The 16,327-nt window shown below is 41.8% G+C and overlaps 1 protein-coding gene across 6 annotated transcripts in view; it reads right to left on the reverse strand.

Annotated features, from left to right (window-relative positions):
- Nucleotides 1–16,327, reverse strand: part of LOC102076257 (myosin-9) — a 147,714-nt gene that overhangs the window by 88,775 nt on the left and 42,612 nt on the right. For 5 of the 6 annotated variants that reach the window (XM_025910425.1, XM_005471725.3, XM_005471724.3 and 2 more), the window contains 6 exons: nt 14,463–14,582; nt 7,850–8,020; nt 2,824–2,907; nt 2,428–2,595; nt 2,230–2,313; nt 1,390–1,557 (listed from right to left, as the gene is read on the reverse strand). In XM_025910425.1, the coding sequence (XP_025766210.1) occupies nt 1,390–1,557; nt 2,230–2,313; nt 2,428–2,595; nt 2,824–2,907; nt 7,850–8,020; nt 14,463–14,582 (795 nt within the window). The remainder of the gene's footprint in view (nt 1–1,389; nt 1,558–2,229; nt 2,314–2,427; nt 2,596–2,823; nt 2,908–7,849; nt 8,021–14,462; nt 14,583–16,327) is intronic. The other variant, XM_019363443.2, reaches the window with a different exon arrangement.

Raw genomic sequence — 16,327 nt, forward strand, 5'->3', positions numbered from 1 at the left:
AATCCCGCTGTAATCTGGATCAGAACACGAGGGTTTTACGACTAATGACAGCCAACTAGTTAGATTTCAGCGGTTCACCGCAGCTCGGTTTAACCAGGGATTAACTGGGCCCGCAGGACTAACACTGGATTGAAGGTGGCACGACGGAGCAGAGAACTTGCTCATGCAAAAGGAAGAAAGAGACAAACCAGAGGAGAGGAGTCATCGACTCTTACTCTCTGTTTTAGAGTGCAAAGACTGAACAACCTGTGTAGGTGTATGGCCGCGTGCGTGGACTGCTTAAAAGCATTGACTCAGCCCATGCAGCCTCTGTTTTATCTGAGCGTGATGGTGGTGAATGGTGAATGTTTGATGAGGTTGTCTGAGGTAACAGTTTTTAAAAATCACACGGAGAAGAAGCACACGCTATAAAGTGAGACGTCGTACGTCGGCTTTACATATCAAAGCTGTATTTATTACTTGCTCTACTTGTGTCACTGTATTTCTTTCCTTTAATGAATTCACTATCCTACAGGCCAAACACTAATGGGTGGACTTTGCATTTCTCTCTGTTACTGGATGAAAGGCCTCATAACAAGACTTAATGGGGACACTATGGCTTTCTTGTGACCATAATCAGGAGCGTGTGCTTTGGGGAAACAAACAACCCTCATTAAACATGATGGAAAACACATTTGACCCTCATGACCTGACAAGCCTCATTTGGCCTGATGTTTGAGTATTCATTGCCGTCACATGACTACCCAAGTTGACCCTAAGTTGATAATAACTTTATTCTTGGTCTACATTTCCCTATCTGTATTCATGCTTAGTTCCAATTAGATGTGAGAGTTTCACAAACAGTAGGGTCATCGTGTCTTGTTTAGTAATTCAGATGATGTAGATTGGAATATATGTAAGATGACTACAAAATAAAGCTTGTCTGCCGCAAGCGAGTCGGTTTGTCGTTCCTGGCAGAAAACTCTGACTACTTGATAGTCTACCGTGATTTAGAGCGCTCGCACTCAAACGCATAAGTGCATGCAATTTTTCCTTTTATGTTCCTCATTGGATTATCGCAGTAGATGCTTTTCTGTTGGATTATGTCTCAGCCGACAGACAAGTGAGCACACAAAAGAGCCGACTTCTGCGCCGTTACGGGCCTCCGACTTAAACCGTCCTTGAGCTTTGTGACCTCCGGCTCTCGGTCTTTCAGCCTGCTGTGCATTTGGCCGAGCTCAGAGTTGTTCTGCTTCAGTCGGCTGTGAAGCACGGAGCCGGTCCCCCCTCCGGTGTTACGCTTCAATTTTGTGAGCCTGTTTCACGACTTCCTGGTCAGAGTTCAACTGATCCATAGATTTCACAAGAAGTGAGCAAAGGTGAAGAGGAGAGGAGAGAGATTCTCTTTACCTGTTGCTCCTTAATACGGAGCCGCTCTTGTAGCTGCTGTTGTTCTTTCGCCTTCTGCTCTTTAAGGTGCTCGATATCGCTGACCTTTTCGCTTAACTGACAGGCCTCTTCCTTGTGCGCTCTGATCGTGCAGTTTAAGTGTCTTACCTCTTTCTCCAGAGCTGTCACCTGAGCCAAAAGAAAGAGAAAAAAGGATAAAAAAATTGAAACGGATGGAGACGAGGAAAGCTTTACATTGGGATACCATGCACACCCAGACAGACAGAAAAGACAGTGAGGGGGTGGCAGTAACCAAAAAGTGAGTGTCAGGTTTGAGTCAGAGAGTTTCCCAGTTTAGTCTCAGGACCAGCTGGGAAAATGTAGGCACAGCAAACATGAATGAGTAACGATTCCCTTTTCCTTAGCTCCAACTTTCGCAGAGCCTTTGAGCAAGGTGCTACACCTCCCATTGCTCTGATGGAGCCGCTCGGCAGCCAGCAGTAGAAGACTGCTGCTGGTTTGGGCACTTCCCTTGAGTAGATGTGTGCAACTCTGTGGGTGTAAAGCAAGGAAGTGTTGAAAAAATAGGGGTGATCACTGAACCTAGCCTCGGCATATGAAAGAAAAATAAAAAAAAAATTGGAGGAGAGAATTGAAAGCCCTAAGACAAATTTCAAACCCAAAAACCACAACATAATATAAAAAAGAAACCGCCTTTTTCATAAAATACTGCTTAAAAACGCCCAGATATGCTGCTTTAAAGGGAAAAACATGGAGTTTCCATTTCTCCAAATTGTATTTTTTAATTTCTAAAAACTGCATGGCACAACCTGAAAAGTGAACGCAGACGAGCCACCGCACCTGCTTCTGTGTTCCTCGATGCTTCTGTTCAGCTGTCTTCATTTCGGCTCTGAGCTGCAGAATTAACTCATCTCTACTTCGAACCTAAACACAGAGAAAATTAACAAAATTAACAAAATCATGCATTTAAATAAGTTGCGTATCCTGGCATTTTAACCTCTCCAGTTCCTTTGATTAAACAGACAGTGAGAGATGGACCTCAAGGTGTGAGGTGTGGAGTTTCTCATGGCTCAGAGCCAAGTCAGCCTCCAGTTTGGCTTTGCTCCGGTCAAGGTGTGCGCACTCTCTGCTTCGGTCCTCCATCAGGACTCTCAGCTCATCCCTCTCCTCACGGAGCTTCTCCAAAGACCTGTCTTTTCGAAGCAACTGTTACATTTGCACATAAATTAGCATCCGCAACAGGGGAAAAAGCTTTAAATTTCCAAAGATGAACATGTAATGAAACAATACTAATTCCACAACTACAAAAACATTATCCAACGAGCAATTAAAAACCAGAAATGATAATAGACTGCTTTAAAAAGTGATTTCATTATCAAATTTCAGTGTGGTTAACAATAATCATTAAAAATTAAACTGATGGATTTTTTTTACCTCTTTTTGACACTCTGAGTGTTGTCCCTTACTTTCTGTGAGCTCCTTCATCAGTGTACACATCTTAACCTCCCTCTTCTGTATCTGTAAGATGAAAACATTTAATCACACATCAAACACACATTTTTTTGTTGTTGTTCTTTTAATCGCAAAACCACAGCCGCTCTCATAAGATTCGGACAAGGAAACGTCGTGTTAAGAACGACGTCGCCTGCATTCGCCGGCGACTCTGTCACCGTTTACTGAACTCGAGATAAAATATTCGAGTTGTTGTTTTCATATTTGTGTGTTTCAGGTAATGGTGGCGGTGATGGGTGGATGACACTGCATACAGGGCGACGGTTGTTGATGCTTCTCTTGAGCATACGCTACGTCTCACAGTAGCTTGTGTTTGTCTGTTTCCTTGGTGACCTTCCCTAATTACCCACTTCTGCTCGATGCCAAATGAGTGCGTGAGTGTGTGTGTCTGCATGTCTGCGTGCGCTTTCATGTGGGTGTGATTCCTTACAAGTTTGCCTCGGGGAAATGTTTTGGACATTTTTTTTTCTCATTTCTCTTCTGTACGTGTTCACCGACTCCCTACCTCGCCACGGTCTTTTTCTGTTTGAGGTCGGTGAGAACGGCCAGGTTTGGTTGTCGAGCCAAAAAAGTTTCTTTTTAACTCTGCGATATTTTTGCAATGGTTTATTAACATTTTAAAGATGTTAAGATGTTCTTTTAACCTTTCTACGACTGAAGCGTGAATCTGATCATCTCCAAAACAAAAAACCAAAATCAGCGGCCAAGTATTTGGGAGTTGAAGACCGAGAGGAATAGGATGCTCTAAATTAGTTAACCTTTTATATATTGACATGAAGGCAAGATTGTATTACTTGATATCTAATCCTGTGTTGTGAGTGATTTTACCACAATATCACTGACAATGCTGACAATAACAATAAGAAAGAAGGAATGCTGTCTCGATCTAATTTTAACAGCTTATTTGTTATAGTTGAAGCAGACAAGTTTTCACTTCCAATTTGTAAGAGCCTTTCTTTTGGAATTGAGTCAAATGCTCGCTCTCTCTTTCTCTATCCCTCCCCACCTGCTGTCTGTCATCCATGATCTAGGGATCGTTTTGACCAGAGTTGAGGGCTTGTTTGTAACTGTCCAGGGGGATTGATGGAGTTAACTTGGCTCTTTGGCCTCTCACCTCTGGCTGTCGGTGGCCTGGCTCACCAGACGCACTAAACCTGAGCTATGGCAAGTGAAGAAGAAGAAGGGGGAAAAAAAGTCCTGTGTATACACATCGCTATCCACGCACCAGTTAAATCACACAGGAGCATTCATGTAAACACTTCGACTCATACAAATAGGTAGTACCCTGGTACCAGAGTGATACCGATAGTGTTTTGCATTCCACAGACATCAGATAAAAAAAACATGTGCACACAGAAGAAGAAAAAAAAACTGACCAAAGCTTTTATTCATCTTACAAATACAAGTCATTCCACTTACCCATGGCAAACACTGCACACTCTCTTCCTGCCAATTGTTAAATCGTAGCTTGATTTATCTTTGAGTGCGTGCGCGTGCATGAATTCCCAATGTGAGCGTGTGATAGGCAGAATGGATGTTGATAAACACCGGAGGACGTCGTGTCAAAACAGACAACTTGTCAAAACGACACGCTAACTAGGTCAATCACAAAGTTTAAGGAGAAACTTTGGAGTGGAGCTTTGGTTTATGCATATCTCTACCTGGATGTCTATGTGTGTGTGATAAGCTCCTGAACGAATCTGCAGGAGGGGACCTCCAATATCGAAGGTATTTTTAAATCAATGAGCTCTTAAGTGCATCCCAGTCTCAATGTGTTCACACATAACGCACGCACACAACACTCGGCGTAGATAGAATCCCCACTGACAGGCAATGACAAGATAAAGAGAGGGAGAAAAAAAAGAGGTGCGGAGGGGGGGGACAGCGACAGGAGGGGAGAAATAATATTTGAACAGTTGGGGTGGGTGGGGTAGTGAAGAGGGTGGTGGGGATGAAACAGAGATGTGGCAAGGCAAGAAAAGAAATGAGCAATAAGCGAGATCAAGAGAGAAAGCAAGGCGAGAGAGAGGGAGAAAAAAATCTGTAAGCTTTTCTGACAGTTGTAAAGCGCTGTGACCAGGACCCACGTCTGTCCCTGTCCAACCTTGAAGGCTCGAACAACTTTAGTCAACGCCGCTTACCTTCCACTGTACTGCTCCTACTCCTTTCATTTGTGTTTGCTTTCACCTCTTTTTGCACTTTAAATAGGAGGGCATCTGAATTAGTCTTCCAAAAGTGCTTCGTACACAACGTGTGCGTCCTTGCATTAAAGTCCAAGTGAGGAAGCTGAGGACACACTAGGCAGGAGAGCTAGCAGCAGATTAAAAATAAATAGCCACATGCGAGGATTATAGTGCACACATCTGTGTTTTGAAACACAGCTTTATTTACTGTTCTTTAGTCTCCACGCACATAGAGTCAAATATTTTAAGATTTACGGTAAAGAGTCTGAAAGGTCGTGCCTCACATATCGCTCTATGGCGAGATTTTGTGGCTTTACTGTCCAGCAAAATTGCCGCGAACATGAATCCTCAACTCAAGAAATCCCTCGTTCTGCTTCCTGTGCACATTTGTGATCTTTAAAGAAGAGTTTGTGTGCGTGTGTGTGTGTGTGTGTCTTATAGTCCTGGGAAGGTGAAGTAGATCGTTTCTACAAAAAAAGCCGCTTGTGATGTTAATGATTTTATTATTGACACAAGGTGGTGGTGATGGTGGTGGTGGATGGGGAGGGGGAGACAAGACTTCAACCTCATGTCTCAGTTGCAACAACATGTGGCTGTTCACATGATGTTGATGATGATGTGCGAGTTAGTTAGATAGAAAAAAAGGATTCGGGATTAAAAAGGTAGGAAATTAAAGGGATTAAGGAGGAAGTTGTGCCCGTCCAATTCCTGACAAGCCTGGCTTCATCAAAAGTGTGTGTTTATAATAAGGCTCTAAATTTAAGACTGGACATTTACATAAAAAAGGGCACACATCTGCTTTTATTTGACAAATTTCCTGTGTCATGTATGTCGTGTTAGTCACAAAAAAATTAAAAAATACAGTAAAAAAAATGTCAACAGCAAACCGTAGCTGTCCTGCAAATATCAGTATCAGTGTTTGGTGAAATGTTGTTTTAACAGAAAAAAATGATACCGCAGGGAGAGAAAAAAAAGTTAAACAGATGTTTCAGTGGTTTCTTATATAAATCTAATATAAATGCCGTGTCCACGTCGACTTCCCAAGAATTTCGGATAATTAAGACTTTAAAGTGACTAGAGTACTTGTTCTCTGCAGCGAGAGCAGACTGCGTTCCCTTTTTATTCGGAGGAAAGAAGTGCAACTGTAAGTGAGAGGGCGAGCGAGTGCAAGAGAGAGTGAATCAGCAGAGTACATTTAAGATGAAGGAGAGAGTGTTGACAGTATTTGTTCAGCTGTGCTAATGTTTGGACATTTAGAGCCGCGGCAAAAAGAAAAAAAAAACACTTAATGCAAAGTTCTCTGTTTCATTTATATTTGAGAGGGAGCAGGCGCGCTCGCTCGCGTTCCCGCACACCTACTGCAGCCACCGTCCACGCAACGACGGAATGAAGTGTGCATGAGGGAATGCAAAGCTGCAAGTGTGTGCGCCCTTGTGTGGGTGTGCGAGAGAGGGCTTGTAATACATCAGAGAAAACCAGTTTTTGTGCATAAAGCAAGGCCAGATGTGAAGCAGAAACCAGATCCCTGGGCAGAGAGCTATGGTCCATCCTTTGACTTAACCGGCACAAACATAAAAGACTTAAACACACCCACACGTATACATGTGCACACAGTTGCACGTGCACGTAACTGCATGAAATGTATGTGCGCGACAAAACGCATGAGCAGAAAACCGTTTTAGAAATTATTTAAAACTCTCCTGTATGTGACAGCTTAGCTTCGGTGACTTGTTTTTAAGGAGTTGAACTTCAGTGCAGCTGCTTTCATCGTGAAAATGAACTCATGTGCACCCCCTAATTAAATTTCTTAAATTTACCCAAACTCCCATATAACATGAGCTACAGAGGAGCATTTTTAAATGGGCACTCTAATAAATGGCTGACTACTGTAACAATAGACTCGCGGATAGCCAGCAAAATTGTGAACTTAACCTTCACCCTAAAAAATACGTTAAAAAAGCGTATTGTCAGTGAAGAGGCATCCCAGTGACAAGGACTGAAACCTCATGTGCTGTGTTCTGTTTTTTACAATCCCGAGCCCTTGAAATATCCCAACGGCTTTGGGAAAAGGTATCTTTGCAACCTGGTTAATTGAAGGTTAAACGCAAACCACTAAGCACTAACATATGCTTTTGGTGTATCGCATAAAGGGAAGAGCAGGACAAAAAAAACAGGTCTAAGAAGCAATGTAGCACGTGACCACGTGATTTCCCAGCTTCGCCACAGTCCCAGCAGTAGAGAATCCGAAATCCCATTTTAGCGGAACAATCAAAATTTTTGCCAAGTCTGTCTTCATCAAAAGTATGTGTTTTTAATAAGGCTCTAAATATCAGAACATCCTATTACCCATTATCTAAAACCTTATTATCAGCACTATTGTAGAAATAGACAATGCCTGTCACAGTGAATATTACATTTGAAAATTTCATATTTAAATGAATCCCTCACCTACGCGACCCATCTTATCAGTCCCATTGTGGGGAAAGACAATGCATTACATTAAAGTGAATATTATATTTAATCTCCCATCCAGTAGAACTTTCGTATCTCTAGATTAACCATTTTTTCCTTCCAACGTGCCCACTTTCTGTAGAAACTCTTGCTTTAATGGTGAGGAGGAAAACTCGCCTTTAACGTACCAACTGTCAACAATTTGAGGGGCAAAACACGCTTCGGTTTAATTGTAAAAGTCAAACAAAGCAAAGATTTTACAAGAATTCACATTTTAATATTTGAATGAAGACCTTGGAGACGAAGCTGATTACCTTCTTTTCACCGGTGCGACGCTCGAGAGCTAATTCCAGCTGTAGACGTTCAACCTCTTTGCTCGTGTGATGCAGCTGGCCTAAGATCTGCTGTCTGTCTGCATTCAGGTTGGTGGTGGTCCGATCCAGGGCAGCCGTGATATCACTTAACATACCCTCACTTATTTGTAACTGCAAGGTTAGCAGAGACAGGAAGAAAGGCAAGGATGAGGATCTGAAAGTACTGTTTGAGGTTAGGACCTTTAAGCACACCGACAAACGAAAAGAAAGCTGTGGTGGACCAAAACACAAGGAGAAGAATGAGCGACCCACTGCAAGCAAATACAAATAAGAGAGGTGGGAGATGAAAGTAAAATTTAGAGACGTTTGCTTCTGCTTTGTCTCCGTACAAGTGAAAGGGAACAAAATAAAGGCTTTGTGCCAGGCTAGGGACCCCTACAATTACCGCTTTGACTCGGGACCAATAAAACTGCTTGACTACTCGTCATAAAGTTGTAGGATGCTAACCGGAGCAGTGCTTCTGAAACCTGGAGGCAGGGCTCTCACTGTGTTGTGATCCTTTTGTATCTCCTCTACATCAGATGCATCAAAAAGCTTTTCATTAAAAGAAAAACAAAAAAAAGCATCACATGATGTTTAGCTGGGCCACGGCCCCTTTTCTTACAACGTACAAAATCACGCCGGCAACAGAAAGCAACCTGTTTATTTTCAGACACTTACTTAAACCTTTGACACCGCAAATTTTCAAACTTGGCCCCAGAACATCAGTAACATGATGAAATGAAAATACAGTGTTACACTTATCGCATTTAAGCTGCTGGCGCCTTCTGAATACACCAGTGATGTCAAAAAGGTAATAAGGAAATTAAGTTAGTGTTAGAAAAGTAAGGGCATAAAGTCGGCATCTAAGAGCGCGCTGCTTTTATGTCGAATGTATTTCATTTAGCTGGCTGACAGGCACCCACCATGCTAAAACACTAAGGAGCAGACAAATGACTTGGTTTGGCCAAGGACACAGTAAATAGGTTAATTTAAGCCTAAAACACATCACTGCCACGCGCCACTCTGATATACCTAGAGGGGTGAGAGGAGGAGGAGGAGGAAAAGAAGAAGAGAGAATGAAACAGAGAGGGAGCGAGAATAAAAATAAAGAGAGGGAGAGAGAGGACAGTGAGAGAAACCTAAAGGCCATTCCATTCATCATGCGCACGACTCTTTAATGTTCACATTCATTACCACTGATTCTCATTGGGGCAAAAGAGAGAGAGAGAGAGACGCTGGACAAGGGAGATGAGAGAGGAAAAAGACAACAAAGGAAGCAAAAAAAAAAGAATGATCTGAAGAAAAATAATTAATAGAAAAGAAAATCAAGCCAACATTTAACCCCTCCCCCCCATCTCGTTCCTTCTAATGGCTAAGCGATACTCACACAAACATGCTTCTTTAATGTACGAGGCTACCCTCTGCGGAGCTAAGATGGTGGGGATGAGTTATTAAATATGGAGAGAGGGCAAGAGAGGAAAGGCGGAGGAGGAGGGGAAGAAGGACTGATGATTAACTGTGAAGGAAGTAAAAAATGAGGAGAATTCCCAGATGTACCTCGCTGGATTTGATTTAGAGAACGGTGCCCAGTTCTGCTCCTTGTTTAAGAAGATCTCCTCTCCTCTGTGTGCGAGCGTGTGAAAGACAGGGCGCGCTTACCCACTGTGCTCTGCCGTGTGGCTGGGCTGTCTTTGAGGATGGCATTCTAGTTTTCCCCTTTATGACAAATGTTCTCTTCAGAGACTTCTATGTGACTCGCAAACTAACCACATCCTGGTCGAGGGGCTTCGCATGAGCCTCCTTCTCAGTTTGAAGGTTTTCTACCTGCAAATAAAAAAGTGCTCGGAGGCACCCTTTCGCCTCAATCGAAGATTTCCCGTAGTGTTTGCAAAACTACCAACAAGATGTGGTGGTTTCAGTTACAGAAGATAAACAAGATGTTCGTTTCAAGTAGTGCTGACACTTTGTGGATTTTGATTTTGATTTTAGATTTTTTTGAGCAACCGGGTCAGGATTTCTGGAAAGACTGTTGCTGAGTTGTATTTCTGTAATGTATTTTTTGGCTCTTTAAGCACGACTTTTAAGTGCTGTTTGCATTCATTACATTCAAGAGAGGGCAGGCATTTCTACAGCCAATATTCCCAGTGATTGGTAACTTACACCATATAAATAGCAGTACGGGCCAGAGATGTCATGATCCCTGGCTTTTTGTGCCAGGTTTTTGAGTTGCGTCTTCTGGTTTATTATTTAGTTGGGCTTCTTTACTCTACTTAAGCTCCTAAATTTTGAGTTATGATTTCCTCATATTTGTTCTATGTGTATTTATGTTTTAGCTCATTAGTTAGCATTTGTGCTCAGTTCCCACAGTGTTTTCTCTCAGTTTTCTTTATTCTGATTCTAATGTAGAACGTAAGTTTCTTTGTGTTTGGTTTTGGGATTGTGAATTCTTAAGTTACAGATTAATGGTGGGTTTTTCCATTCCGTTTTAGTTCTTTCTGTATTTCATATTTCCAGTTGTCCCTCTGTCTCGCTCTGTGTTTATGCCTTGGTCCCCTTGTGTTGCCTTGTTCTGTTCGTCTTGTTAAGAGTTAATATTCAGATTAGTATTCGTCTTCTTTGGCTATTCCCTGCTGTGCCTTCAGCGTGTGCTCTTCTGCTTCCTTGTGTTTCCTTGTGTTGTTGTAGTTCTCTGGGTTATGGTTTTGTTTGGATGTCTAGTAGCAAATTTGGGCTTTTATCAGCTTTTATTATTCTGCCTTCAGTCTTTTGCATTTGGATCTGCCACCTTCACACTACAATCCACAGCCTATTGTAGCACAAAAGAATTTCATCAACTTGAACTTGGGGTGAACTGTCTCCTTACCACTTGTTTTCTTGCACGTGTCACAATGTCTCGTGACAAGGCTCTTGTGCATGTTTCTAACGAGCATTTTATGATTTCATTCATACGGGCAGCCAATTTAGGATTTAGCTAACTTACCTAGCATGCATGTCTTTTGACTGTGGGAAAAATCTGAATCTGAGAAACCTTGGCAAGCACCAGGAGAACGTGCAAACTCCACATAGAAAGGCCTGGAGACCAGGAGAAGCAAAACTGCTCATCACTGCACCACACTGCCGCTCTAAGTAACTGTTGGTGTGTGCGGTGTGCGTTACTGTACATGAATTTGCGCTTGAGCAATTACTGATACAAAAAGACCAATAATTTCAGAGGAAGCAGACAGTGGGTGAACTCCTCACCCCAAACATGAATGTGAGTGTGTGTGGGCCCGTGGTTCAGATCCCCCTTAAATCAAAGCCTCTATTCATTGGGACTCTGTTAAATGGTCCTGTGTTAGATTAGCAAGGAAGCTCCGCAGAGAGTCACAGCATACACAAGCATTACCTCGTAAACACACTTTGAGATACCATACAATACCTTTGTATGCACGTGCACGCACTAGTCGAAACGCCTGCATATTTTTATTTCTGTCAAACTGGATGATTTAAGATCAGGTCAGAACAAGATGCAGATATAACCACAAAAAACATATGGAGCTAAAGACACACTCAAAGTGAGCACGGCCACCAGGAGCAGACTGTGGTTAGGGGCATGTGTCTTGGCGCAGTCACAACCTACCTCTGCCTCCTTAAGTGAGCCTCCCAGAAACACTTCCTAGCATTAATATGTCCCACCCAACACAGCGCAACAGTGAGTTAAAGGTGGTCATCAATGCAGTTAAATTATCTACAGCTTTGCTAATGGATGGTAACAATTATAAGCAATGGGCCACCCAGTATTATTGCAATAATGAATTAAAATCTCTCTTTTATCTGGATTATTCGCCCCAATTTTTTGTGTGACTATTGGGAAATAAGTTTTACAAAAACTAGGACAATAACGTGTTCATTTCAGCGCTTCAGCCAAGTTCAACATATTACACCAGAGAGCAAAAGTTCTTTATGTTAAACCATCTACGGCGCAAGAGGGATTTCAAATGAAAAATGGACATTTGGCAAAAGAGCACATTTTTACACATTTTAAATATTATTGCCATCAATGTTAAACCAAGTAAAAGCAATAAGATCTAATTAAAAGTCAGCTTCTGTAAATGTTTTACTATACTTACTTATGACTGCAATCCGGACTGTTCGACAATAGCCATATTTCACATGCAAGACACAATTAAAGGCAGTGTTCTGTGTCAGCTTAGTTACTAGACAAAGTCTTCGCTAATATCCAATATTAAAACTCGAGAAATATAACGTTTTAAAGGCTTATATAGCGGTGATAGCCGCGACAAAAGAAGCTTGGATTCATGGTAAAGTGCCCAGGAGCCAAAAGGAAGAGCGATGTAAAGTGACTGATAGCCTTTATTCCTGTTATCTAGTGCCAACATCATGGTGCTTTCTGCTCTCGTGAACAAGTAGAGACTGAGTATTATTTTTGCAGCAGCAATCAAGCCTTTCTTGGAAACGAAGTCACATTTACCTTGGAAAAACATCCAAATTTGAGTTACTCACAGGGCTACAAACAAGGTAATTCAAAAAGCCTATGTTGTCACATCTAATTTGTTATGAGTCTGTATAACAGGATGTTGACATTTTCTTATTCCCACTCACTGCGGGTGAGGCCTGTTGATCCAGCTAGTTAAAGATCTCAGTGTCTGCCAAAATCCCTCCTATAGCTCAAGGTCTTTACAGTGCTGACTTTCTCCATAATATTGTTACATAATTAATACATTAGGGTCATTTTTCCCCCTTCTCCAAATCTGCCACCATCAGAGATGATTAAAAGTTCCCATGTGGTCTCTGTGAAGTCTTAATTCTCCAGCGGAGGAGTATAGGACCTTGGCTGAGAGTCCGGAAGAAAGAATATCAGATTTGTGATTTTATTTCAAATGAGTGCTTAAGCCCTGGACTTTCATATTAGTAGAGCTCCTATTGAGAGAGAAACCTCAATCTGATCAAGTCTCATTACTTTAGCAATCAAAGTTTCGCCCCTGGGGTCCTCCCCTCAACTCCTGCCTCCCACCTCCTCCCGTCTGTCCTTTTTTTTTCCTCCCCCTCTGCTCGCCATCATACACTTCTGCCACCAAGGCAGAGAAGAGGAGAAAGGGAGAATGGCTTGCGCAAATCCTTGATTGGCCAAAGTCTGTCCTCCATCTAGGATTACGAATAGAAATGGAACATTTGAGGACAAAGGAAGGAGGGCTAAGATGGGAAGAGACAGAGAAGGAAAAAAGAGATAGATAGTGTGTTAGGGAGAGATGTGAGTTGCAGAGTTATGGGCACAGAGAAAGAGAGAGAGAGAGAGAGAGGGTGGCTAATATAATTGAATTAAAAAGATGGAGCGGGGCCATTTCTAAGCAGGTGGGAGTGTGGAGTGAGAAAGAGCAGGCGAGATATTAACTTCTAATAAAAGAGAGATTAGAAAGTGGCTGGGAGGACTGCTCTGTCTTTACCTGTGGGAGTGACGGCCCCCACATAACCTTTCACTGCAATATGCACACTGATATTGGCCACCATATTATGAGCATGCTACACACAGACAGACGAATACATGAGCATCCACGCGCGCACGCGCACGTTTTCACCCCAACTAACCGCACACACACAGAGTACATACAGTATATACACACACATATGCAGAAATATACGGCATTTGATGAGACGTACAAGCAGGCGCACACACAGAGTGCATTATCAGCTCTCAAGCAGTGATCCAACAGGCAGCAGCTATCAGATAATGAAGACGCAGCTCTTTGGGAAGCTTCTGCCATACAGACAATTAATTAACTAATTGGTCTAATGAGCTTGTTAATGCCACGCTTTTTTTGGCAGCCTGTGCGAATACATTAACGAGGCTAATTCAATTAAACAGGTGCAGATTTCACAGCTGCCTCTCTCATGAGCATGAGCGCACACGAGCGCGCACACACACACACACACACAAATCCTACAGGTGTTGTGTACATGCTCGCTTCATTTGACTCTGACGTCTTTCTCAGCGAAAACCTTGGCATTCGATCAAAAGCATAATGATATGCAGATCAAGTGGTGTGTACTTGTGTGTGTGTGCACGTCAGTCAGTGCTTGTGCCTCAATGGGCCGGTGTGCCTTTGAATCAGAAGTACAGCTCAATAAGCTCTACTAGCAATGGTAATCTGTATAATTGAAAGGGTATAAAATAAGTGGGTGGAAAAGTGATTGAAGCGCTAGGATGGCGTAGTTAAATTAGCTAACAGAATCCCAGGGGTCAACCAATAATGTTAGCCAAGGGTTCACAGTGCAATATCATTCATTTACTCGAAAGCTTTTCAGTACTGTATGTTTATTTGTGTACTTATGTGTTTGACCAAAAAAGACTATGACCCGCGTGTTAAAAACACTAAGCATGTCTTCTCTTGAAGTTACTCTTTCCCATTTCTTGGCAGCCTTCGCTCACAAACGCTCTTACTGCGAAGCAGCAATTCATTATGGATAAATAGGACTCATTCATTGAAGAATCTGTAAAATCTCTTTAAATTTTATACAAACATAAAAGAAGCATTTGAAGTATGTGCTTGTGTACCCTTTGCGTGCATTTTACCTTTTGCCTCGTTCCATTCAGCTCGTCAGTTAGTTGCTTAATCCTCGCCTCTTTCTCCTCCGCCCTTCTCTTGAAACCGTCACGGAGCTTGTCTTTCAAATGCACCATTTTGGCCTTGGTCTGGAGCAGAAAGAGCAGTATTATTTAGTCATTGTCATAAACTGGAGTCAAAGTTTTAGTCAGTTTACTTTCAACTTTGCTTCTCCCATTGTCAAAATTGATAGAGAGAAGCAGTTATGAGCAAAAGTGTTGTAGATTTTTAAAAAGAATCAAAATAAAGTTTCAAATTCTTGAAAAATGTCACACTATGATTTTGTCACAGTGATTTTCTCACTCTGCACACACATTAATATGTTTATACACTTAGATTACATTATAATGTACATGCAAGCACGGCGACTGCCTCGAGGCTAAACTCGTGCACAAATGCAAACAAACATTGGCGAGTTGGACAGATGACACTGGGCTTATCTAATGTGAGGTCAACAAGCGACTGTGCTTTTGTTGTGTGTGTGCAGTGTATATGCACAGTGATTTAATGGGTTGTTACACAGATACAACAGAAGTTCCCTCACAGGAAGACTAAAGCACTAAGATTCAAACCAGAGTACGGTTCTGAACTTACCAGTGACTAATGTATTGCTAATCACTCAATATTTTATCCATACATGAAAAGAAAGAGCAGAAAGTTTGATTTTTTTACACTATCACACGATGGGAAATCACTAATTGCTGGAATATTTTGTAACTGGCAGTAATAGTGTTAACTAAACTTGCCGGGAGATGATAACACTGATTAATTTTCTCCAGCTTCATCACATCCACCCCTTTTCCCTATACATAAGTCTGCTTTCTCTCCCTCCCCCCAATCCCCTTCAGCCATTACTGAATACTAAATCAGACCCCCCCTTTTTTCTAATTTCCAGACAACCTAGGTTCATTTTTCTCCTAGTGTCATTTAGCCTTGACATGGCGTAGCATCTTATGCGTTAGGTATGGCTGATGTGAATTTATTGTTATTGTTATCTTTTTTCCATTTGCTCCTTGTCTGTCCAGCTGTATGCTATGCATGGCTAAATCATTACCCGTGCATGTGGTACAGATATTGATTCCCACCATTAGTAATTTGCACTAAAATCTTGACACTTAGATGTGCTCACACAGCTGTGTTTAAGAACCAAACAGCACCAAAAGTGTTCTTTTCGTCAAAGCACAAATATCGCCAGAGGTGTTTTGTGTAATGTTTGTTTCTTGTAGATAATAATGAAGTCTGTGTTTGAGAGTACACCATATGTATGTTTGTGTGTACATGTTAGCTAGGGAGAAGGGCAATAGAGCTGACTGTATACAGCTACAATGTGTTTTCTGCTGATTTTTGCCTTTGCATTCTGCTGCTTATGGACACATATTAAAGCTGTAGCTGCTACACAGTGGACTCCAAACACAGCTTGCAGTTCATACCACAAATGTAAACAAGATTCGTCTATGTACAGTAACGAATATACCTATTATCCTTGAGTAAATTAAATCCCAATGAGCAGTGATCTTAGCATCCTAGCTTTGGCTAAAACCTCTATGGGGGGGATTAAAACTTCCTTAATGCATGAAAAACCTTGTTTTGTGTGTGCAGATACGAAAGTGTCCATGTGTCATCACTAAGTGTCCCAACTGCAAATGAAATCTCATTCTCTTTAACAATCTCAGTAGCCCACACCAAAAAAATCTCCCTGTTTTTCTTCTTCCTTTTAATTAATCCATACAACTGTTAAAAATCAAAAAACAAAAGCTGAGCAGAAACCATAACATGTACAATTTGTGCATGCTCACTGGGTTTTGTCAGCGCGATTAAATATTCATATATTCTT

This window comes from Oreochromis niloticus, linkage group LG9 (assembly GCF_001858045.2).
Source record: "Oreochromis niloticus isolate F11D_XX linkage group LG9, O_niloticus_UMD_NMBU, whole genome shotgun sequence".
NCBI classification, from domain to species: Eukaryota; Metazoa; Chordata; class Actinopteri; order Cichliformes; family Cichlidae; genus Oreochromis; species Oreochromis niloticus.